This window comes from Oncorhynchus keta, chromosome 32 (assembly GCF_023373465.1).
Source record: "Oncorhynchus keta strain PuntledgeMale-10-30-2019 chromosome 32, Oket_V2, whole genome shotgun sequence".
NCBI classification, from domain to species: Eukaryota; Metazoa; Chordata; class Actinopteri; order Salmoniformes; family Salmonidae; genus Oncorhynchus; species Oncorhynchus keta.
The window spans coordinates 10,125,236-10,151,041 of NC_068452.1; the positions used below are offsets into that span (position 1 = coordinate 10,125,236).

A 25,806-nucleotide genomic window follows, 5' to 3' on the forward strand; every position below is an offset into this window, starting at 1 on the left:
CACTGACAGTGGTCGACTGCCAAGCTCCTTTTTAAACAATTGACCCCTTTCCTGACAGAGTGCCTCATGGCAAACTTTATACATTCTTGAGGAAATTGAATGGCCAAGGGCCAACTCTGATCACTCATAATTTTCACATGACATGAAAAACATCAGTATAGTGGTACATGTGGTAGGCAAAGACTGGAGGACAATGTTGTTAATGATTTTGTCTCGGTCTATTCGTTCTGCAATTGTAAGTGGAAGTTAATAACCTTTACTAAAAAACAATTACTACTAAAAATGACTAATCGCTCATTAAGTTGTTGTTTTTAAATCTCAGATTTCAACAGTGACTGACACATGAGAGACTCCCATTGTTTTAAAGGGGAGGAGTTGGGAGTAGTAAGTGTGCCTCTCCCATTCACACACGTCTCACACCAGCATACACAGATGGAGGCTACTCGGTCTTGACAAAGCGTGGAGACCGTGGAAACTTTGCTGGACCCAAGGACCCGAAGAAAGAGAAGGAGAAAAAAGGAGAAAAGGAGAGGGGGATAATAATGGAGTGTAAGGAGAATGTGATCCACTACCTCAGCTGGGGGTTCATCATCAGTGGGGTGGCGTATCTCTTTCAGCAGACCAGGACCCAGACCCCGTACGGACGCTACGTGACCTCGGATGGGACCCCAGGGAGGACCTGTCCTGCCAAGCTGGCCTGGTTCCTCCAGGAACTGCCTTCTTTCCTGGTGCCCATGCTCCTTCTGCTATCAACTGACACACAGCCCAGCCTGGGCAAAGACCTTCTTCTCTGGACCTTCTGTCTGCACTACTTCCAAAGGTATGTGTCCACTTTAGCCTGGTCCCCAATCTGTTAGTATTGTCTAGCCACCTGTCTAGACAGAATTAGATCTGTGATGGTGGGACGAGACTATGTCCACATACCAACTTTCAATGGAGTCTCGGATCTTTCACTCATAAATCAACTGAAAAACATGGCCAACTTTTTTTGTGCAACAGCAGTTATTTCACTTAAAAAGTGTTGAGCATACATCTTTGTCTCCTACACAGTTGATCTGGGTGTATGCGATACCAATGCAGACCATTCAATGAAAAGAGTCCCCTGTTCCCTATTTTGAGTGAAGACTAGAGGGACATTCAGTAAAAGAGTGAGGCTTAGACTCACTTTAAAATTTATGATGTAAAAACAGAAAAAAATATCAATCTCTTACCATCCTTTGCACTGTACTTCAAGTAAATGTTTTTGCACAATTTCCAGTGGAACAATTTTCTCATCATCACTCTGCATGGACACTTAAGAAGCCATCCATCATGGTTTCCTAATAAATGGACGAATCACATTAAACAGAACATTACGAAATTGGTTGGTAAACTGATGCCACTTTTCCTGAATTGTGTCATTTTGAAAATGAAACCTCGACGATTTGCACGATCATCCAGATATGAAACCGCTCTAATGTGTGGTGCACATTTTAGAATGGTGTTTTCCCACAAATTGCACTTTGGAACATTTGCGCGTAGGCCTACTGCCGTGTGCACAATGCTGCGCTTAAAATGTGAAGAAATAATAGTTTATCAACATTTTGATCCAAACATTCTGATCTGTTCTACCAGCCTTACCAATTGATATGGCGTATGCCTCCGCTACACTACACTTTGATACGCATAGTGATAAAAAAAGTGAGTATATGCAATGTCCACAAAAAGTGGGTACACGTAAGGGGTAAACGCCGAAGTTCTGTACATTATATTGGAAATAATGGATTGCGGGACTAGGCGTAGCCGAGTAGCTTTCTGTAACTTTGTAGCAAGTATTGTCTACATGTCTAGGCGCACATTGCGTATTTTGTTTCTAGCAAGAGAAGGAATTGTCTCCTACTGTGATAAGTACCCATCGGCAGTCTGTAGGGTAACGGGGTAACTAGCCCGACCTAAGAACAATGTCTAAATGCTGACACAAGAAAAGCAATGTTTGGGGAAAAAATTGGAATGTGGATGATGGTCATGGATAGGCGAATAACTATGAAGGTAAATAGATGGCTACAGTTGACTTTTTAAATTTTATTTCATTAAATGTTTTTCGGCATAGTGTTTCACACAAGTGTGTTAAAATCCATTCAATCAGTTTTATTTAGAAATTCTTTAGTAATAGTTAAAAGCTAAGTCTAGTTGTTTTAATTATTTTAATAAAATATAGGTGGAAATGGTGTTGCACGTCACTTTTAATATCTGCACTATGAGGTGATGTAAAGACCCTCTTTTTAACTCACCTGCACATTAATTGTCTTTGTTCTTTCTTTGTTGTTCCTTTTCCTTACAATCCGTTATGTACAATTGCACTAAATATTATTAGAATAATGCACAAATTTAAATCCCAGCAGTCTTTAAAATGACATTCAGAAGCAAAAGATTTTCAATAGTTCTTTTTAATTCATTAAAAAATATTCATTTGAATATAATATTGGAATGGAATATAACTAAAAACATGAAATAACATTGGAATATAACATTTTATAACAATAACTCAATAACTTATTCTGTCGGTTAGATAGTCTAAGAGTTTAACCATGTGGTATGTATGGTTAAGAATTCAGCACGAGAAATGCATGGTCTCTACTCAAACCTTGTACCCAAAGAGGGCAACATCATGACACTGCCTTCCTCGGCCTCGCCTCCAGGAGCCTCTGGGACCAATCCAATAGAACTGCTGCAGCTTTTGGTTTAAGCAAAAACAAACAAACAACAAGAACACATGACTATTGGTACAATAAAGACTTATTCATTTTTTAAATTTATTTCACCTTTATTTAACCAGGTAGGCTAGTTGAGAACAAGTTCTCATTTGCAACTACAACCTGGCCAAGATAAAGCATAGCAGTGTGAACAGACAACACAGAGTTACACATGGAGTAAACAATTAACAAGTCAATAACACAGTAGAAAAAAGGGGAGTCTATATACAATGTGTGCAAAAGGCATGAGGAGGTAGGCAAATAATTACAATATTGCAGATTAACACTGGAGTGATAAATGATCAGATGATCATGTACAGGTAGAGATATTGGTGTGCAAAAGAGCAGAAAAGTAAATAAATAAAAACTGTGGGGATGAGGTAGGTGAAAATGGGTGGGCTATTTACCAATAGATTATGTACAGCTGCAGCGATCGGTTAGCTGCTCAGATAGCTGATGTTTGAAGTTGGTGAGGGAGATAAAAGTCTCCAACTTCAGCGATTTTTGCAATTCGTTCCAGTCACAGGCAGCAGAGTACTGGAACGAAAGGCGGCCGAATGAGGTGTTGGCTTTAGGGATGATCCGTGAGATACACCTGCTGGAGCGCGTGCTATGGATGGGTGTTGCCATCGTGACCAGTGAACTGAGAGATAAGGCGGAGCTTTACCTAGCATGGCCTTGTAGATGACCTGGAGCCAGTGGGTCTGGCGACGAATATGTAGCGAGGGCCAGCCAACTAGAGCATACAAGTCGCAGTGGTGGGTAGTATAAGGTGCTTTAGTGACAAAACGGATGGCACTGTGATAAACTGCATCCAGTTTGCTGAGTAGAGTGTTGGAAGCGATTTTGTAGATGACATCGACGAAGTCGAGGATCGGTAGGATAGTCAGTTTTACTAGGGTAAGCTTGGCAGCGTGAGTGAAGGAGGCTTTGTTGCAGAATAGAAAGCCGACTCTTGATTTGATTTTCGATTGGAGATGTTTGATATGGGTCTGGAAGGAGAGTTTGCAGTCTAGCCAGACACCTAGGTACTTATAGGTGTCCACATATTCAAGGTCGGAACCATCCAGTGTGGTGATGCTAGTCGGGCATGCGGGTGCAGGCAGCGATCGGTTGAAAAGCATGCATTTGGTTTTACTAGCGTTTAAGAGCAGTTGGAGGCCACGGAAGGAGTGTTGTATGGCATTGAAGCTCATTTGGAGGTTAGATAGCACAGTGTCCAATGACGGGCCGAAAGTATATAGAATGGTGTCGTCTGCGTAGAGGTGGATCAGGGAATCGCCCGCAGCAAGAGAAAAGAGTCGGCCCGAGAATTGAACCCTGTGGCACCCCCAAAGAGACTGCCAGAGGACCGGACAGCATGCCCTCCGATTTTACACACTGAACTCTGTCTGCAAAGTAATTGGTGAACCAGGCAAGGCAGTCATCCGAAAAACCGAGGCTACTGAGTCTGCCGATAAGAATCTGGTGATTGACAGAGTCGAAAGCCTTGGCAAGGTCGATGAAGACGGCTGCACAGTACTGTCTTTTATCGATGGCGGTTATGATGTCGTTTAGTACCTTGAGTGTGGCTGAGGTGCACCCGTGACCGGCTCGGAAACCAGATTGCATAGCGGAGAAGGTACGGTGGGATTCGAGATGGTCAGCGACCTGTTTGTTGACTTGGCTTTCGAAGACCTTAGATAGGCAGGGCAGAATGGATATAGGTCTGTAACAGTTTGGGTCCAGGGTGTCTCCCCCTTTGAAGAAGGGGATGACTGCAGCAGCTTTCCAATCCTTGGGGATCTCAGACGATATGAAAGAGAGGTTGAAAAGGCTGGTAATAGGGGTTGCGACAATGGCGGTGGATAGTTTCAGAAATAGAGGGTCCAGATTGTCAAGCCCAGCTGATTTATACGGGTCCAGGTTTTGCAGCTCTTTCAGAACATCTGTTATCTGGATTTGGGTAAAGGAGAACCTGGAGAGGCTTGGGCGAGGAGCTGCGGGGGAGCCGGAGCTGTTGGCCGAGGTAGGAGTGACCAGGCGGAAGGCATGGCCAGCCGTTGAGAAATGCTTGTTGAAGTTTTCGATAATCATGGATTTGTCGGTGGTGACCGTGTTCCCTAGCCTCAGTGCAGTGGGCAGCTGGAAGGAGGTGCTCTTGTTCTCCATGGACTTCACAGTGTCCCAGAACTTTTTGGAGTTGGAGCTACAGGATGCAAACTTCTGCCTGAAGAAGCTGGCCTTAGCTTTCCTGACTGACTGCGTGTATTGGTTCCTGACTTTCCTGAACAGTTGCATATCGCGGGGACTGTATGATGCTATTGCAGTCCGCCACAGGATGTTTTTGTGCTGGTCGAGGGAAGTCAGGTCTGGAGTGAACCAAGGGCTGTATCTGTTCTTAGTTCTGCATTTTTTGAAAGGAGCATGCTTATCTAAAATGGTGAGGAAGTTACTCTTAAAGAATGACCAGGCATCCTCAACTGACGGGATGAGGTCAATGTCCTTCCAATCACTATATGCAAATATATATTCCCTAAAATGAGTGCTGACTTTTTTTATATACCAACATTTGGAGCAAGGGTAGGCTTCAGGGTGGAGGTTGTGGTTGAGAAAGATGTGGTGGAGGTAGAGGTTTTGGCGTTAAGAGCTGGTGGCGTTGGAGGTAGAGGTGGCAGTGGTGGCGGTAGAGCACTGTGGTTGAATGGATTCTTTGCAACGGAAATATATGAGAAAAACAATTACATCGGTGTTAGTACAATAAACACTTTCTACCATGTAAATGCTGCTTCTGCCACTTTTCGTTAATTTAGATTACTTTTTCTTTCCGACAATGGGCTCAGGCTCCTCTATAACCTCAGGCTCCTCTATAACCCATCGAGGATGAGGATGTGGGGTTGCTCAGGGGTGCAACCAACACTGTGGGCAAAGTGGTGAAGATGGAACTGTCGACCCAGCCTGAGTAACTCACCCTTCCAACCAGCAGTTGTTGGTTCATCCTCTTCCAGGGGAAGATGAAGAGGGGCGATACGTACTGCCTTGCTGCACTGATAGCACAAATTACTGTGACTGTGAAGCCCCTCTGCAACCTGTTTGGCTCCCTTCATGGCCACCGCAGGCAACAGTTTCTGGATGTTTTTTATTCCCGTCTTATCCATGTTCCAAATGTTCGTTGGCCTCCGACCTCCCTGACGCTGTTTAAAATGTCCGCGTAGGCCTTAGATAACTGGTCAACCTTAAGCTTATTAAAGCCCATGGCCCTCGCAAGACTGGTTGCTTGCGATACTTGAACTGACAGTTTGGAGTTGCGCTTCATGAAGCCACTGAACCAAGCCACCCCTGCATACCCCTTTCCTTTGTTGAACCTGTGCTTGATTCCCATCCTTTCTGCCAGATTGAAGGTGAGTCTTCTCACGTCCCATGATGTTATGCCAAATAGGGATCTTTCCATTTGTTGAATGTGGTTGACAAGGTCACTTTCATACAGTTGAAATCGGAAGTTTACATACACCTTAGCCAAATACATTTAAACTCAGTTTTTCACAATTCCTGACATTTAATCCTTGTAAAAATCTCCTGTTTTAGGTCAGTTAGGATCACCACTTTATTTTAAGAATGTGAAATGTCAGAATAATAGTAGAGAGAATGATTTATTTCAGCTTTTATTTCTTTCATCACATTCCCAGTGGGTCAGAAGTTTACATACACTCAATTAGTATTTGGTAGCATTGCCTATAAATTGTTTAACTTGGGTCAAACATTTCGGGTAGCCTTCCACTAGCTTCCCACAATAAGTTGGGTGAATTTCGGCCCATTCCTCCTGACAGAGCTGGTGTAACTGAGTCAGGTTTCTAGGCCTCCTTGCTCATAAACACGTTTTCAGTTCTGCCCACAAATTTTCTATGGGATTGAGGTCAGGGCTGTGTGATGGCCACTCCAATACCTTGACTTTGTTGTCCTTAAGCCATTTTGCTACAACTTTGGAAGTATGTTTGGGGGTCATTGTCCATTTGGAAGACCCATTTGCGACCAAGCTTTAACTTCCTGACTGATGTGTTGAGATGTTGCTTCAATATATGCACATGGCATCATGAGGAATGAAAACTATTTTGTGAAGTGCACCAGTCCCTCCTGCAGCAAAGCACCCCCACAACATGATGCTGCCACCCCTGTGCTTCACGGTTGGGATTGTGTTCTTTGGCTTGCAAGCCTCCCACATTTTCCTCCAAACATAACAATGGTCATTATGGCCAAACAGTTCTATTTTTGTTTCATCAGACCAGAGGACATTTCTCCATGTGCAGTTGCAAACCATAGTCTGGCTTTTTTATGGTGGTTTTGGAGTAGTGGCTTCTTCCTTGCTGATCAGCCTGTCAGGCTATGTCAATATAGGACTAATTTTACTGTGGATATAGATATCTTTGTACCTTTTTCCCCCAGCATCTTCACAACGTCCTTTGCTGTTGTTCTGGGATTGATTACAGTGATTTATAAGTGACATAATCTGTCTGTAAACAATTGTTGGAAAAATGACTTGTGTCATGCACAAAGAAGATGTCCTAACCGACTTGCCAAAACTATAGTTTGTTAACAAGAAATTTGTGGAGTGGTTGAAAAACGACTTCAACTGTATGTGGAAGAGAAGACTGGCGCCCACCCCATTTGGCTGAAGCCTGGGGTTTTCACCTCCTTTCCTCTGTGGTGCTGTAGGGTTCTTGTTGGAATGTTGAACACCCTGGCAGCCCCCGTTAAGATCTTCCCATTTTCTATTGCCTTCAGGGCATGCTGTATCACCTCAGAGCCATAGATTCAACGGTCTGTTTTCTTCTTGTATGTTCTCATCTGAAAATAAAAACATGAATCATATTAGGAACTGACCTCTATTCTAACAAATGGCTTCTAACCCTTACCTAAGACCCTCCCTAACATATGGCCCCTAACCCCAACTACCACACACAGCACTGTGTACCATAAGACAAGACAGTTTCTTTCAAACCACCTGATTCAAAGTATTATTAACATACAGGGGGGAGAGATGTTCATTTAAAAGCTCTCTCTTAAAAACATAGCTAGATATCAAGCTATATGACATAAAATGCTGTGTAAAATAGCTAAAAGGCTATAAAGTAAGATGAACTGTAAAGCTATTAGTGAAAAGATTTCCAACTGCAATTAAGTTATATATTTCTTTATGTATTCTACCTCAGACGATCTTGTAGTAAGGTTGCTAGCTAGCAGCTTATGCTCACTGGCATTCATAACCATAAAGGGGTAGATAGACCCTAGTTGTGGTGGGGTCAGGGGGGGGGGCAACACACTCATCCAGCATATTACTAATTTACTCAAAAATAATCTACATTTTTCTCTCAATAGGTGGATTATTTTTCTTAAGAGTTTCCTACTTGTATATAAAAAAAACAGCTACAACTTTAACATAAAAAAATCAATTTACCACAAAATAGTTTTGTTAACCAATCTCCAAAAGTTATGAGGAGAGGACATTTTCGTTTGAGCAAAAGCAGTGGCCGCCATTGAAGGTTTTGCGGAAATAAGTTGTTGACATCTTGTGGTCTTAATGTGAATTAAAGAGGGGGACTAGTTACCCCCAAGTACCCTATAGAGACAGAAATATCTGTTGCTAATATGACTAGGATAATGCATTTGGCTGCTAGACAATGATAGTTGCTTTGAAAACAGAACAGGAGAGAGCATGAAGAATTATTTATAAAATAATTGCCGCCACGTTTCTATGTTGGGATTTTGGCTATAGGCTACTTTGAAGCATGGTAAGGACGCCTCATAATATTAAGTAAAACGTTCAGCTTTCAAACAATTAAGGCACAGGAAAAATATAGCGATGCCAATGACAGGCCTAACCGTCTTCTGGTAGATGAAAAGGCTTCCCCAAAAACATTCTCAATTAAATATTAACTAGCTACAAAGTAGACTACGCCGACCTAGTAGAATGGTATTATGATTATTTGCATCAATCCAGTGGACATTTGTTTTGCAAACTTCATCTCATGTACACTACAGACACACAACTAACCAAACAACAGTGATTGCTAGGTGGCTGCACAGTTTAATTATAGGGTAACTACACTCAAGAATCTACATTTCTGTTATTTTTCCCAGACCTCAAAAGTGGACTCCTCATGTTGTTTAAGCATTTTTGTGGACTTAGAACATCCCATCCATCTATCCCTTAGTCACACGCTATATCTCAGACAGCACTGGCACAATTTTGACGAAACTTGGCTGAATGATGCATCACGCCATAGAGATCCGGAATTTACTAGATTGGCTGAAGGCAGGAGCTATAGTAATTATCTGACATTTCTGAGTTACACAAGAGAGGAAGAGGCAAAGCGAGAGGGTTGACTGGGTCCAAAATCTGTTTTCTTCAGCAGGTGCCGTTTTTTCTTTGGCACATGACCTGGTGTACAGGGAGTGGATCAGCTAAGACTGCAGGGTTCGACATTCAGGGCTCCCCGCTAATCGGGCCACTTAACCAACCTTTCATATGGCCCGCTTGGGCCAGTATATTTTTAACTTCAAAACAAAATATATATACACTACCAGTCAATAGTTTGAACACACCTTCTCATTCCAGGGATTTTCTTTATTTTCCACATTGTAAAATAATAGTGAAGACATCAAAACCATGAACATGTGTTATTGTGAAAGTGTTAAACATATCAAAATATATTTTATATTTGAGATTCTTCAAAGTAGCCACCCTTTGCCTTGATGACAGCTTTTCTCTCAACCAGCTTCATGAGGTAGTCACCTGAAATGCATTTCAATTAACAGGTGTGCAGACTGCCCAAATGTGCCTAATTGATTTATTAATACATTTTGAAGTTCATAATTGTGCGCATGTTATTAGCTACTGTAAATTGGACAGTGCAGTTAGATTAACAAGAATGTAAGCTTTCTGCCCATATCAAATATGTCTATGTCCTGGGAATATTTTTTGTTACTCACAACCTCATGCTAATCACATTAGCCTACGTTAGCTCAACTGTCCCGTGGGGGGGACAGGGACACTGATCCCATAGAGGTTTTAATACGTTTTAGCCAATCAGTTCTGGTATTGGTGGTATACAGAAGATAGCCCTATTTGGTAAAAGGCCAAGTCCATATTACGGCAAGAACAGCTCAAATAAGCTGTTCCACACTGTTCCACAATGTGGAAAATTTCAAGTACTTTCTTCATGTGCAGTTGCATAAACCATCAAGCGCTATGATGAAACTGGCTCTCATGAGGACCGCCACAGGAAAGGAAGACCCAGAGTTACATCTGCTGCAGAGGATAAGTTCATTAGAGTTGACTGCACCTCAGATTGCAGGCCAAATAAATGCTTCACAGAGTTCAAGGAACAGACACATCTCAACATCAACTGTTCTGAGGAGACTGCGTGAATCAGGCCTTCATGGTCGAATTGCTGCAAAGAAACCACTACTAAAACGACACCAATAATAAGAAGAGACTTTCTTGAGCCAAGAAACACCAGCAATTACGGGCCTCCCGGGTGGCACAGTGGTTAAGGGCGCTGTACTGCAGCGCCAGCTGTGCCATCAGAGTCCCTGGGTTCGCGCCCAGGCTCTGTCGTAACCGGCTGCGACCGGGAGGTCCGTGGGGCGAAGCACAATTTGCCTAGCGTCGCCCGGGTTAGGGAGGGCTTGGTCGGTAGGGGTGTCTCATCGCGCACCAGCGACTCCTGTGGCGGGCTGGGTGCATTGGTGCGGCTGGCTTCCGGGTTGGATGCGCACTGTGTGAAGAAGCAGTGGGTTGTGTATCAGAGGATGCCTGACTTTCAACCTTCGTCTCTCCCGAGCCCGTATGGGAGTTGTAGCGATGAGACAAGATAGTAGCTACTACAACAATTGGATACCATGAAATTGGGGAGAAAAAGGGGTAAAAAAATAAAGAAAAAAAGAAACACCGGCAATGGACATTAGACCGGTGGAAATCTGTCCTTTGGTCTAATGATTCCAAATTTGAGATTTTTAGTTCCAACCTCCGTGAGACGCAGAGTAGGTGATGATCTCCGCATTTGTGGTTCCCACCATGAAACATGGAGGAGGAGGTGTGATGGTGTGGGGGTGCTTATTTAGAATGCAATTATTTAGAATTCAAGGCACACTTAATGGTGGTTTGGGATGAGTTGGATTGCAGAGTGAAGCCAACAGGTGCTCAACATATGTGGGAACTCCTTCAAGACTGTTGAAAAAGCATTCCAGGTGAAGCTGGTTGAGAGAATGCCAAGAGAGTGCAAAGCTGTCTTCAAGGCAAAGGGTGGCTACTTTGAAGAATCTAAAATATATTTAGATTTGTTTACACTTTTTTGGTTACTACATGATTCCATTTGTGTTATTTCCTAGTTTTGATGTCTTTACTATTATTCTACAATGTCGAAAATAGTACAAATAAAGAAAAACCCTTGAATGAGTAGGTGTGTCAAAACTTTTGACTGGTACTGTATATATTTGTATTTAATCCTTCAAAATCTTCCTGAAGTCTGATGCTCCACACTTGTTATCAACCAGCAATTGGTTTGAATGACAAGAATGTCAAAGCCTTCCCTCTCTGTCTCGAGTGACCCCGCCTCAGTAGGCCACATCCTGGATACTTGCACCAGACCCGTCTCAGCCGAGGTGGAAACCACATCAATTCAGAGTTGAACATTGGCACGCACATTGAAAAGTCCCCGACCTGCTTTTCAGTAGTTTTTCCTATAAGACACAGTGATGTCATTATTGGCAAAGAAAGGTTTACATATGCCTACACTATGGAACTCCTTGCTTGTCAAGACATGCACATTATTTATTCAAATCACCTGTTGGTTCAATACAAAATGTATACTGTAATAATGCTATTCTGTAGACTAGGCCTATATAAATGTTTAATGAGTTTATTGCTAATAAACATAAAAAATCCCCATCAAAATCAGTCACAATCTACCGCATCCGCCTATGTCGCCCTTCCACATCTACGGTGGAAAGTGGCAGAGCTACAGCGCTGTTTGTCAGACCAGGAGACATCCCGAAAATCGGTCTTCTCACGAAAACATCTGTAGCATCAGAACGGTTTTGCTCTACGACCCCCACAAGACTCGTCTGAATTCGGTAACGCTGATATGTCAACTTCTATCTGTAGCATCTGAACCATTTGGGAAACAAACTAATATGACCCCATGATCAAGATGGCGCTGACAGCGCTGGTCACCTTGCTTATAGTCCTTAGGAAACTATGTAGTATTTTGTTTTTTAATGTATTATTTCTTACAATGTTAGCCCAGAAAATCTTAAGTGTTCTTACCTACAGCCGGGAAGAATTATTGGATATCAGAGCAACGTCAACTTACCAACATCAGGACCAGGAATACAACTTCCCTGAAGTGGATACTTTGTTTGCACCACCACCACCCAGGACATTGGATCTAATCCCAGATGCCGACACAAAACAACGTCGCCCACCCACCGCTTCCGGGTATATTACTCGCCAATTTTCATCTGTGATTGTCACAGCCGTGTATATCCCCCCTCAAGCCGATACCACGACAGCCCTCAAGGAACTTCACTGGACACTATGCAAACTGGAAACCATATATCCTGAGGCTGCATTTATTGTAGCAGGGGATTTTAACAAAGCAAATTTGAGAACAAAGCTAGCTAAATTCTACCAGCATATTGACTGTAGCACTCATGCGGGCAATACACTGGATCGCTGCTACTCTAACTTCCATGATGAATATCCTCCCTTCGGCAAATCCGACCACGACTCCATTTTGCAACTGCCATCCTATAGGCAGAAACTCAAACAGGATGTGCCCGTGACAAGAACTATTCAATGCTGGTCTGACCAATCGGAATCCACGCTTCAAGATTGCTTTGATCACGCAGACTGGGAAATGTTCCAGACAGCCTCAGAGAATAACATTGATTTATACACTTATTCGGTGAGTGAGTTTATAAGGAAGAGCATTGGAGATGTTATAACCACACTGTGACTATTAAAACCTACCCCAACCAGAAACAGGTGATAGATGGCGGCATTAGTGCAAAACTGAAAGGGCCAACCACCGTATTTAACCATGGAAAGATGACTGGGAATATGGCTGAATATAAACAGTGTAGTTATTTGCTCTTCAAGGCAATCAAACATGCTAAATGTCGGTATAGGGACAAAGTGGAGTCGCAATTCAATGGCTCAGACACGAGATGTGTGTTGCAGGGTCTACAGGCAATCACAGACTACAAAAAGAAAACCAGCCACATCACGGACACCGACGTCTTGCTTCCAGACAAACTAAACACCTTCTTTGCCCGCTTTGAGGATACCGCTACCAAGGACTGCGGCCCTCTCCTTCCCCGTGGCCGACGTGATTAAGACATTTAAACGTGTTAACCCTGGCAAGGCTGCCGGCCAAGACGGCATCCCTAGCTGTGTCCTCAGAACATGCACACACCAGCTGGCTGGTTTGTTTACGGACATATTCAAATCGCTCCCTATCCCAGTCTGCTGTCCTCACATGCTTCAAGATGGCCACCATTGTCCCTGTACCCAAGAAGGCAAAGATAACTGAACTAAATGACTATCGCCCCGTAGCACTCACTTCTGTCATCATGAAGTGCTTTGAGAGACTAGTCAAGGATCATATCACCTCCACCTTACCTGCCATCCTAGACCCACATCAATTTGCATACTACCCCAGTAGGTCCACAGACAATGCAATCGCCATCACACTGCCCTATCCCATCTGGACAAGGGGAATACCTATGTAAGAATGCTGTTCATTGACTACAGCTCAGCATTCAACTCCATAGTATCCTCCAAGCTCATCATTAAGCTTGAAGCCCTGGGTCTCAACCCCGCCCTGTGCAATTGGGTCCTGGACTTTCTGACGGGCCACCCCCAGGTGCTGAAGGTAGGAAACAACATCTCCACTGTTTACCTATGACTGCATGGCCATGCAGGCCTCCAACTCAATCATCAAGTTTGCAGACAACACAACAGTAGTGGGCTTGATTACCAACAATGATGAGACAGCCTACAGGGAGGAGGAGAGGGCACTCAGAGTGTGATGTCAGGAAAACAACCTCTCACTCAACGTCAATAAAACAAAAGGAGATGATCGTGGACTTCAGGAACCAGCAGAGGGAGAATCCCCCTATCCACAGATGGGACAGCAGTGGAGAAGGTGGAAAGTTCCTCGGCATACACATCACATACAAACTGAAATGGTCCACCCACACAGTGTGGTCCCCCCGTGTGGTTCTGGGATTTAAGCTCACCGTTCTTGTGATCATTTTGACCCCACGGGGTGAGATCTTGCGTGGAGCCCCAGATCGAGGGAGATGGTGGTCTTGTATGTCTTCCATTTCCTAATAATTGCTCCCACAGTTGATTTCTTCAAACCAAGCTGCTTACCTATTGCAGATTCAGTCTTCCCAGCCTGGTGCAGGTCTACAATTTTGCTTCGGGTGTCCTTTGACAGCTCTTTGGTCTTGGCCATAGTGGAGTTTGGAGTGTGACTGTTTGAGGTTGTGGACAGGTGTCTTTTATACTGATAACAAGTTCAAACAGGTGCCATTAATACAGGTAACGAGTGGAGGACAGAGGAGCCTCTTAAAGAAGAAGTTACAGGTCTGTGAGAGCCAGAAATCTTGCTTGTTTGTAGGTGACCAAATACTTATTTTCCACCATAATTTGCAAATAAATTCATTACAAATCCTACAATGTAATTTTCTGGATTTAAAAAAAAAAAATTCCGTCATAGTTGAAGTGTACCTATGATGAAAATTACAGGCCTCTCTCATCTTTTTAAGTGGGAGAATTTGCACAATTGGTGGCTGACTAAATACTTTTTTTGCCCCACTGTACAGTGCCTTTGCGAAAGTATTCCCCCTTGAACTTTCCGACCTTTTGCCACATTTCAGGCTTCAAACATAAAGATATAAAACTGTATTTTTTTTGTGAAGAATCAACAACAAGTGGGACACAATCATGAAGTGGAATGACATTTATTGGATATTTCAAACTTTTTTAACATATCAAAAACTGAAAAATTGGGCGTATTCAGCCCCCTTAAGTTAATACTTTGTAGCGCCACCTTTTGCTGCGATTACAGCTGTAAGTCGCTTGGGGTATGTCTCTATCAGTTTTGCACATCGAGAGACTGACATTTTTTCCCATTCCTCCTTGCAAAACAGCTCGAGCTCAGTGAGGTTGGATTGAGAGCATTTGTGAACAGCAGTTTTCAGTTCTTTCCACAGATTCTCGATTGGATTCAGGTCTGGACTTTGACTTGGCCATTCTAACACCTGGATATGTTTATTTTTGAACCATTCCATTGTAGATTTTGCTTTATGTTTTGGATCATTGTCTTGTTGGAAGACAAATCTCCGTCCCAGTCTCAGGTCTTTTGCAGACTCCATCAGGTTTTCTTCCAGAATGGTCCTGTATTTGGCTCCATCCATCTTCCCATCAATTTTAACCATCTTCCCTGTCCCTGCTGAAGAAAAGCAGGCCCAAACCATGATGCTGCCACCACCATGTTTGACAGTGGGGATGGTGTGCTCAGGGTGATGAGCTGTGTTGCTTTTACGCCAAACATAACATTTTGCATTGTTGCCAAAAAGTTCAATTTTGGTTTCATCTGACCAGAGCACCTTTTTCCACATGTTTGGTGTGTCTCCCAGGTGGCTTGAGGTAAACAACACTTTTTATGGATATCTTTAAGAAATGGCTTTCTTCTTGACACTCTTCCATAAAGGCCAGATTTGTGCAATATACGACTGATTGTTGTCCTATGGACAGAGTCTCCCACCTCAGCTGTAGATCTCTGCAGTTCATCCAGAGTGATCATGGGCCTCTTGGCTGCATCTCTGATCAGTCTTCTCCTTGTATGAGCTGAAAGTTTAGAGGGACGGCCAGGTCTTGGTAGATTTGCAGTGGTCTGATACTCCTTCCATTTCAATATTATCGCTTGCACAGTGCTCCTTGGGATGTTTAAAGCTTGGGAAATCTTTTTGTATCCAAATCCGGCTTTAAACTTCTTCACAACAGTATCTTGGACCTGCCTGGTGTGTTCCTTGTTCTTCATGATGCTTTCTGCGCTTTTAACGGACCTCTGAGACTATCACAGTGCAGGTGCATTTATACGGAGACTTGATTACACACAGGTGGATTGTATTTATCATCATTAGTCATTTAGGTCAACATTGGATCATTCAGAGATCCTCACTGAACTTCTGGAGAGAGTTTGCTGCACTGAAAGTAAAGGGGCTGAATAATTTTGCACGCCCAATTTTTCAGTTTTTGATTTGTTAAAAAAGTTTGAAATATCCAATAAATGTCGTTCCACTTCATGATTGTGTCCCACTTGTTGTTGATTCTTCACAAAAAGTTTTATATCTTTATGTTTGAAGCCTGAAATGTGGCAAAAGGTCGCAAAGTTCAAGGGGGCCGAATACTTCCGCAAGGCACTGTATATGTGCATATTCTTATTCCATCCCTTTAGATTTGAGTGTATTAGGTAGTTGTTGTGGAATTGATCGATTACTTGTTAGATATTACTGCACTGTCGGAACTAGAAGCTCAAGCATTTCTCTACACTCGCATTAACATTTGCTAACCATGTATATGTGACCAATAAAATTATTTGATTGTGTTCTCCATTTTGGCTCTACGACCCTCACAAGTGTCATGGGACTCGTCTGAAGGTAACTCATACAGATTAATGGAAGTATGGAGGTATTTTATGAATGTGTTGGTCAATGGGTTTCTATGGGATTTAGTAGTAAAGCGGTAGTAAAATTAAAAAGCAAATGATCCATGGTATAACCATCTTAAAAGAATGATGGGTGGCCAGTCCTCTTCTGGCTGTGCCGGGTTGAGATTATAACAGTACATGGCCAAGATGTTCAAACGTTCATAGATGACCAGCAGGGTCAAATAATAATAATCACAGTGGTTGTAGAGGGTGCAACAGATCAGCACCACTGGAGTAAAGGTCAGTTGGCTTTACATAGCCGAGCATTCAGAGTTAGAGACAGCAGGTGCGGTAGAGAGTTGAAAACAGCAGGTCCGGGACAAGGTAGCACGTGTGGTGAACAGGTCAGGGTTCCATAGCCGCAGGCAGAACAGTTGAAACTGGAGCAGCAGCACGGCCAGGTGGACTGGGGACAGCAAGGAGATCATCAGGCCAGGTAGTCCTGAGGCATGGTCCCAGGGCTCAGGTCCTCCGGGAGAGAAGAGGGAGAGAGAAATAGAGGGAGCATACTTAATTTCACACAGGACACCAGATTTTCTACATTTATTTTTTATTTAACCTTTATTTAACCAGGTAAGCTAGTTGAGACAAGTTCTCATTTACAACTGCAACCTGGCCAAGATACAGCAAAGCAGTGCGACAAAAACAACAACACAGAGTTACACAAACAAAGGTACAGTCAATAACACAAAATAAATAAAAAATTGAAAAATCTATGTACAGTGTGTGCAAATGTAGAAGAGTGGGGAGTTAGGCAATAAATAGGCCCTAGAGGCGAAAATAATTACAATTTAGCATTAATAATGGAGAGATAGATGTGTAGATGATGATGTGCAAGTAGAGATACTGAGGTGCAAAAGAGCAAAAGGGTAAGTAATTATATGGGGATGAGGTAGTCGGGTGTGATATTTACAGATTGGCTGTGTACAGGTACAGTGATCGGTAAGCTGCTCTGACAGTTTATGCTTAACGTTAGAGAGGGAAATAAAATACTCCAGCTTCAGAGATTTTTGACATTCGTTCCAATCATTGGCAGCAGAGAACTGGGAGGAAAGGCGGCCAAAGGAAGTGTTGGCTTTGGGGATGACCAGTGCAATATACGTGCTGGAGCTACGGGTGGGTGTTTCTATGGTGACCAGTGAGATGAGATAAGGTGGGGCTTTACCTAGCAAATACTTATAGATGACCTGGAGCCAGTGGGATAGGCGACAGATATGTAGTGAGGGCCAGCCAACGAGAGCATCCAGGTCACAGTGGTGGGTAGTATATGGGGCTTTGGGGATAAAAACGGATGGCACTGTGATAGACTACATCCAGTTTGCTGAGTAGAGTGTTGGAGGCTATTTTGTAAAAGTCAAAGTCAAGGATCGGTAGGATCGTCAGTTTTACGAGGGTATGTTTGGCGGCGTGAGTGAAGGAGGCTTTGTGGCGAAATAGGAAGATGATTCTAGATGTATTTTTGGATTGGAGATGCTTAATGTGAGTCTGGAAGGAGAGTTTACAGTCTAACCAGACACCTAGGTATTTGAAGTTGTCCACATATTCTAGGTCAGAACCATCCAGAGTAGTGATGCTAATCGGTTGAAGAGCATACACTTAGTTTTACTAGCATTTAAAAGCAGTTGGGGGCTACGGGAAGGAGTGTTGCATGGTGTTGAAGCTCGTTTGGAGGTTTGTTAGCACAGTGTCCAAAGAAGGGCCAGATGGCCCAAAGAAGGGCCAGATGTATACAGTATAAGACAGGAGAAATACTCCAGATATAAAAGACTGATCCTATCCCCCTGACACAAACTATTGCAGCATAAATACTGGAGGCTGAGACAGGAGGGGTCGGGAGACACTGTGGCCCCGTCCGACAATAGCCCTGGACAGGGCCAACCAGGCAGGATATAACCCCACCCACTTTGCCAAAGCACAGCCCCCACACCACTAGAGGGATATCTTCAAACCACCAACTTACTACCCTGAGACAAGGCTGAGTATAGCCCATGAAGTTCTCTGCCACGGCACAAACCTGAGGGGGGTGTAAAATATCCAGCAACGGCCAATATTCAGCAACTTTGCACAACCATTGAAGAGGAGTGGGACAACATTCCACAGGCCACAATCAACAGCCTGATCAATTCCATGTGCTGCATGAGAAACATGGTGGTCGCACCAGATACTGACTGGTTTTCTGATCCACGCCCCTACCTTTTTTTTTTAAAGGTCTGTGACAAACAGATTCTAATCTAAAATAGAAATGTAATGAATGACGTGATCTCCTATTCTACTTGTTACAGGGGAATGTTTGTTCCACACATTCTATTTCTATCTACGTTAAGAAACACGGCCCTGCATGGCTTCCAGGTACTCACATTGTTTGTACACAGCAGCGCTATATTGAACCATCTTTGACTTGATTTCTTTAATCAATATTTGTCTATTTTCTCGCAAGAACATTCATCTACTCCTTGCGGACCAAAGGCCGCCCTTCCCCTCTCTACATTGTCTTCTCTGCGGTAGTCTTCTGCTCTGTCAACGGTTTTCTCCAAGGCCACTACATGCTCCACTGTGCCACGTACGACGATGCGTGGCAGACCGACATTCGTCTGTACACCGGTAAGATCTGAGATACCAGCGGAAATTATTTCTCAGTCGTTTCCCAGACCCTTATTCTGAAAATTACAGTGCCTGGATGATGTTCACAGACATTTAACAGTCATTTGGTATCCTATGTTGAAGCCTCAAATAAATGCTATAGATTTATTTCCAAAGTAATGTAATTTCACCCTTTAAAAAGGGTAACATTTGATAACTGCTAGAGCTACTGTAGATGAAGTCTGAGATCCAAAACATTACAAAAAAAAATGTGGTTAGGAAAACACAACGGGAAAACCAGTCGTGCAGTATGGGAGACTAATCTGGCCGGAGAACTTTGAGGTTTTTAGCCTGGAACTGTGACAAAACAAGTTGGCATTCGCTTCCTCCTTGCAAATGTTCTGTGTTTATTGGTCAGCTTCAAAACATGCATTTTTGGTCTCAGCAGGATATGGGATGATACGTTTGACAGTACTCTTCCACAAGTATATAAATAATGATTTGTTGAGTTTGGGTTTGCATCTGCCAGCATGAAATATTTTAACAGCTCATACGTTTTTTTTTTTTATAGAACTAGAATGTGGTTTGCATTTAAGCGCCTGTACTGTTTTCTTTTCAGGTTTGCTGATATTTTTCCTGGGAATGGCCATCAACATTCACAGTGACCACATTCTTCTAAATTTGAGAAAACCTGGAGAAGTTGTTTACAAGATTCCCAAAGGTACCAGATGAATTCTGGTTAACAGATGTCAGGCAGTGTTTCAGGCAACTGTTCCAGTCTTGTGAAACAATAGCAAAAACGTCAATCTTTAGCCAAATAACTAACCATGTTCGGTACTGTTTAGTTAGTCACTGTCTGCACAGCCATGTGATGATAAACAGAACAAGAAGAGCATATTCAGAACATTCTGGTGTCAATGTGATCTTTAGCTTTTATTTATACTTACTTTTGCTTTGTAAGGGCTATGCCTGTGCTGATCGAAAGATATTTAAAGGCCCAGTGCAGTCAAAATGCAGACTACTCACAGACAGTCCTGGCTAAATTATTGCTTGAGAAAGATTTTTTGTTATAGAAATCTATTACAGTAAGGTACTTAATTGTTACCCAGTAAAAATGTGATATTCATATAAACACTTCTGCATTGGGCCTTTAAGTGCTAATGTAATCACCAGGGTCATAGAAGATTGTGAGCAAAAGTACACACGGCATTCAGTGTCGCCAAGAAACACAGGAAGCAAACGTTCCAGTTGTCTGGGCCATTACCTCGCGGAAAGGTTAAAAAGTAACATCTTGCAACTATTATCAGAACCTTGCGGCACAGCAGATGTTTTCACCCACCTTTGGGCGAATTAACTATCCAATCCCTTGACATGGGGTGCCGTGTCCAAAAAAGGTAGTAGATATGAAGTAGGGTCTGAAAGTTCAGGGATTGAATTGTTTTGACCTACTCTCAATGTATGAGTGTACAGACCCTACTTCATTACTACTGAATTAACTGTCTGACCCTTTTTACTCCAGGGGGAATGTTTGAGTATGTCTCCGGAGCAAACTTCTTTGGAGAGATTATGGAGTGGTGCGGGTATGCCCTAGCAACGTGGTCCCTGCCGACATTCTCCTTTGCCCTTTTCACTATGTGCTCGATCGGACCGCGGGCCTACCACCACCACAGGTACTGACAGGTCCAACCTCAAGAGCCTTCCGTAATCTCTTCATGCACATACTCACACCGATACACTCATGTTCACTGGTATTGATACAACTTTAGGTCTTTCAGCAAAGCAGTAACCATGGACTGTCTTGTGTTGACATTTTACAATGGAAAAGCATGGTAGTAGGATTCCTTCAATATGACATTCTCATCTCTTTCAGGTACTACCAAGAGAAGTTTGAAGACTACCCCCAGTCGAGGAAAGCTGTGATACCTTTCATATTATAAGAAGAACAGCAAAACAGAGAAGCCTTAATAAATGGACTGACCTAGCTAAAATCATTAGTCATAGCCATGATATTGGCATTTACGGAACTCTGAAATGAAATGCTTTCATTAACTAGACATATTCCTCTCATCTCAATTGTATTCAGAGCTAGATCATATTTCACACCTGCAGCAACAGATCTGTAATACCATACTCCCAAATGCTTGGAGGAATGAAGTATGTGGCAGCATTCGGCATGGTCAAAGCTCAATGAAGGATAAAGAATTCAGGGTGAAGAGAAAGGGGGTGGTGGGTAGGTCTTGAAGGAATAAAGGAAAAACCTTTTTTTTTTTCATTCGAAAGGGACGACTGACTGCCTTTTCTTCATTGTGCAAAAAGTGATTTCTTAGATGCACCACTTCACTTTTGGAAAGGCTCATTAAACCTCCGCTTATTTACCTTGTGGTCTGAAAAAAACCTTGGTCTGTTTTTATTATGCAGTTTATCAAAAATGTGATTAATAACTGCTGCATATGTTAATTGCACTTTTTAAATTTCATGCTTGCTTGATTACATAAGTCCAAAGGCAAAGTCATACTTCAGTCGGTGAGACAAAGGCTCAGCTTACTGGAAATCATGTGAATGCAATTATCTGGCTAAGCAGTGACATTCATCAATCAATTAAGTTCCGTAGCGATGGAAAACATTGCCACCCTCGGGAACGAGAGTCGAGCTAGTGCATCACTGAGGTTCTTGACAGACAAGCTTACAGTATGTGTTATGACATAACAGTAGTTGTAATCCTCCAATTCCACCACTAGGGGGGGGTAGTATAAGCGTTTTCATGAGGGTATCATGTTTTAGAGAGCGCAACAAACATAGTCCTCTAAAAACAGACAGGCCACATCAATATTTCAATTTAAGGTATTTTTCTAATTTCTTTCATTGGCACTGATCTGGAGAAAGAGCAGTGCTGATGATGGAAAATATTACATTCTTTCCACATCACTGAGCCAGCCGAGCTGTATTGCGCTGGCCTGGCCACGCATTCACCATAGTTGCTGGAACCATGCTGGAAAGGAGCATGTCAAAATTAAAGCACAGTACAGTTTGGGTCAGCACAGTAGTGTGAAACGGGCCTTAGAGATGTTAGGGATGAACATGTTAGGAATGGAGGTCCCAATATTGCACTCAATTGTGATGGTACTTAAGCCCACTCTTTGGTCTAATTGAATACAATCTCAAGTTTTGTTTGCGTTTCATGGCTGACATTTGAAATGTAATTGATTATGTGATGTCTGTAGTGTCTTGAAATGCAGCCCTGGTCTTCCCTGGGTGAAATATGTTCATACTCCACACACCTGTAAGCAAGTTACTCTGCAGTTTGACTTATTGTGAAATTCATCGTTTTATTTGATCTCTAACAGAGGAATAACATTTACAGCTAATCAAGCACAGGTAATTACATCATTATCTTCCATTTACTCCACACGTGAATCGTTAAATAGATAGTAGTCCACTGGCAAAATGCCTCACCACTAGTCACTCCTGGGAATCCTTCTCTTTCAGTGCCATCTCAGAGCGAGCGACACTTCTCATAGCCCTCTGCATGAGCCAGGTGGTTAAATGGATGCCAAGGAAGGACCCCCCAGCCACCCACAGCCAGTTCTTCTTCAACCAGCTCTGGGGCTTCATAGTCTCAGTCCACTAATATAGCCTCGTCGGTGTTGTCCTTTCTGAAGGATGTGTACGTCACTGGAACAAAACAGAGAACAATTAGGATACAAGATACTCGTGGTTCCCTACCACGGCAACTCCGAATGAAGGTGATCTACACAACTGAAAGATGTGTCACTTTATGGTTACATTAAATATGATTTAGCTACTATAAGACCTTGACATGCCTTAGATTAGAGTGCAGAGAGAAAATGTCACATAATACATCCGAGATTGATAGGATGATAATCATGACTCATGACATAACAATAATAAAGAGCTCCAACGTGCTTACCTTACCTTCACATGCTACTTTGCCTTGGCAGGGGCTTGAGGTGGCGAAACATATGCCACAATGCCTGGTTCGGGCATATAGTCCTGTTTATTCTTGTGTAGCGCAGGGTGCGACTTGATGTTGTACCAACCCCAGTGTATGAGTCCAAGGCTCGTGCCCATAACAATCAAGACTTTGTAATTATTCCAGATAGTCCGCAATCCCATGATTGAAAGGCACTTGGCTCAACTATAACCACAAGCATAAAGATAAAATGAATGTCAAGAAGCATTGACTTGTTAATGCATTATAACCTTCTATTCCGTCAAACTGTAGACATTTTTCAAAAGGGTGTCATGTCCCATGCATTTATTTTTTTCTTTACAGTTTTAAAATTGTTCAACTGGTCAGTCATCAAACTGCAATGCCGCACGAATAACTGTCTTGCTTGGGTTAGATTTGCCATTTGAGTCATTTGAGCACAAGTCTATTCTCTGCCCTAGCACAGCTAGCTAGGTTATGTACAGCTTTCGCTAGCGAAACAGCTGACATTATGATCAGAGATCATTAATTCATAATGGTTCATACATACAATAACACACATTTTTCACGTTGTGAACTTCAGTAATGTCGTATTTCAAATGTAAAAGCTGGCAGGCTAACTGAATGTTTGTTAACGTGTGACTAGGTTTAGCTAGCTAGCTAGTACTCACCTTCAAGAGTCAGCTCTTTCTCGTACGTCCACCATTTCTGGGTCCTCGCAGTATTGTCGACTTGAAGATGCCTGAACATGAGATACTTGTGTAATGTTGATAATATCAGCAAAGAGAATCAACCTCTTATATAAATATTAGAAAATTAGATGTTTTAAATGAAAACTAACTTTCCGCTTAATATTTTAAACAAACGTTTTTAAAAACTACATAATAATAATGATGCAGTCAATATTTTAGCCACCTAGTGGTTAAGAGCGTTGGTCCCATAGAGAATGATAGAGGCCTCTGGTGGCCAAAAGGCCGTTTTTGCATGGGCAATACATCTGCGGGCTGCCATCATTTTAATGAAGTCAACTGGGTGGGACATCCAACGTCATTGGCTAATCCCTCTTTGTGACCTTCTTGGAGTCATGTGCAATTTGGTCATCCTGAGGGATCTGCCAATTGTGAAGAAGAAAATAGACTACTTCAAAATTGAGTTAGCCTCAAAGGCTCTGCCACAATGATGAGTTCTCGTTCCATCTCTATGGTTGGGACAGTAACTGAAAGGTCACTCCACTCACTGGTTTATGTGAAAAATCTGTCGATGTGCCCTTGAGTAAGGCACTTTATCCTATTTGCGCCTGTAAGTCGCTCTGGATAAGAGCTAAATTACTACAATTTTCATTTAACATGTTTGCAACTTTGACCAGGACGAGAAATTGTGTTCCTGCGTTTTCACAGTATAATGTTGAAGTGGTAAGCAGAAGCTATATGCTTATGAAGCTATTTTAATGTTCCTTTGGCTGGTTAAATGTTGACAATTCATCGTTGTTAAATGTTAACACGTCTCTGAAGCTCACTAAAATTGATTAGAGGTGTGGGCCAGCAGGGGGAGCTGTCTGCCTATGTAATTATTACCAGATGAATCTCTCTCTCTCTCTCTCTCTCTCTCTCTCTCTCTTCCTTTTATGTCTCTCGACCCAAATTCCAGGAAAAAAGTTAAATATTATAAAACATATTTGTGGAAGCATGCATGTAAAATATGGTTAATTGGCTTACTCAACAATGTCAACAGACAGATTTTTTTGGAATCCAAAAAAAGAGTGGAATCCAGAACCAGTTTTCTGTCTACTAGTATCCAATCTGGCCAAAATGGACAAGTACTGAACACAAAATGTAGTGTAAAGGGAAGAGGTGTAGCTATACAGAAGATACTGTATATAGAGCTGCATTGTGGTCAGCCATCATTGGACAGGAACGTAGAAGGTTCAAGGCCTGGAAGGTGATGAGGGAGCAGTGTCATGGCCTGTCGGTGCAGCACAACAGTTGGACAGTGATACTCTTGGGACAGGGGCTAGAAAGATAAGGTTCGGTGGTGGCACGAACTGCAGATGATGCAGACCAGATACTGACAGAGGATTAGTGTGGAATGAATGAGGGGGCATCTGCTGTAGACTGAACTTGGCCGAGGATGAGTGAAGAGGAGAAGGAGTCACTTGAAGTGGACGACTCCCTCATCCTTTATGGATCAGATTCAAGATTTCAGACTCACAGAATTGTTTTGATTATTTCTCTGACTGGGAAAGTTGGAAACGGTTCAATCTTTTTTTGGGGGTGCAAGCACAACAACTTATGTCTTCAAAGCATTATATATGATCACATAATAATGCCTTAGCCTATACAGTACCTGATGGCCTTATTTTAAGTGTTCACAAATAATCTATTCAGTTAGGCCTGAAGCTAACAATATGTGGAAAAAGCTAAGTATGTACTAAATCAGAGATGGGCAACTCCAGTCCTCGGGGGCTTGATTGGTGTCACACTTTTACCCCGGCCCCAGCTAACACATAATCAACGAATCATGATCTTTCATTTAGAATGCAATTAGTTTCATCGGCTGTTTTTATTAGGTATGTGTAAAAAGTGTGACACCACTCCTGCCCCCCAGGACTGAAGTTGCCCATACCTGTGCTAAATGCAAACTTTTTTTTATCAGAAAAATGTCACCTAGGGACACTTTGCATCAAGTGGAGTTCTGGTTAGTTACAATGTGGTTGGGAACAAAAGGTGCAGCAGTACAATGAAGAATTTGGGCTTAAGTGGCCAGTGATAGCTGAGCCTCTATCAGT

At 42.6% G+C, this 25,806-nt stretch overlaps 1 protein-coding gene across 1 annotated transcript; it reads left to right on the plus strand.

Annotated features, from left to right (window-relative positions):
• The first annotated feature begins 397 nt into the window (after positions 1-397).
• LOC118365036 (3-oxo-5-alpha-steroid 4-dehydrogenase 2-like) lies at positions 398-21,447 on the plus strand. Its single transcript, XM_035746935.2, has 5 exons — positions 398-820; positions 18,930-19,093; positions 19,692-19,793; positions 20,592-20,742; positions 20,943-21,447. The coding sequence occupies exons 1-5, from the start codon at positions 543-545 to the stop codon at positions 21,007-21,009; spliced, it is 762 nt and encodes a 253-aa protein (XP_035602828.1). The 5' UTR covers positions 398-542; the 3' UTR covers positions 21,010-21,447.
• Positions 21,448-25,806: the final 4,359 nt, after the last annotated feature.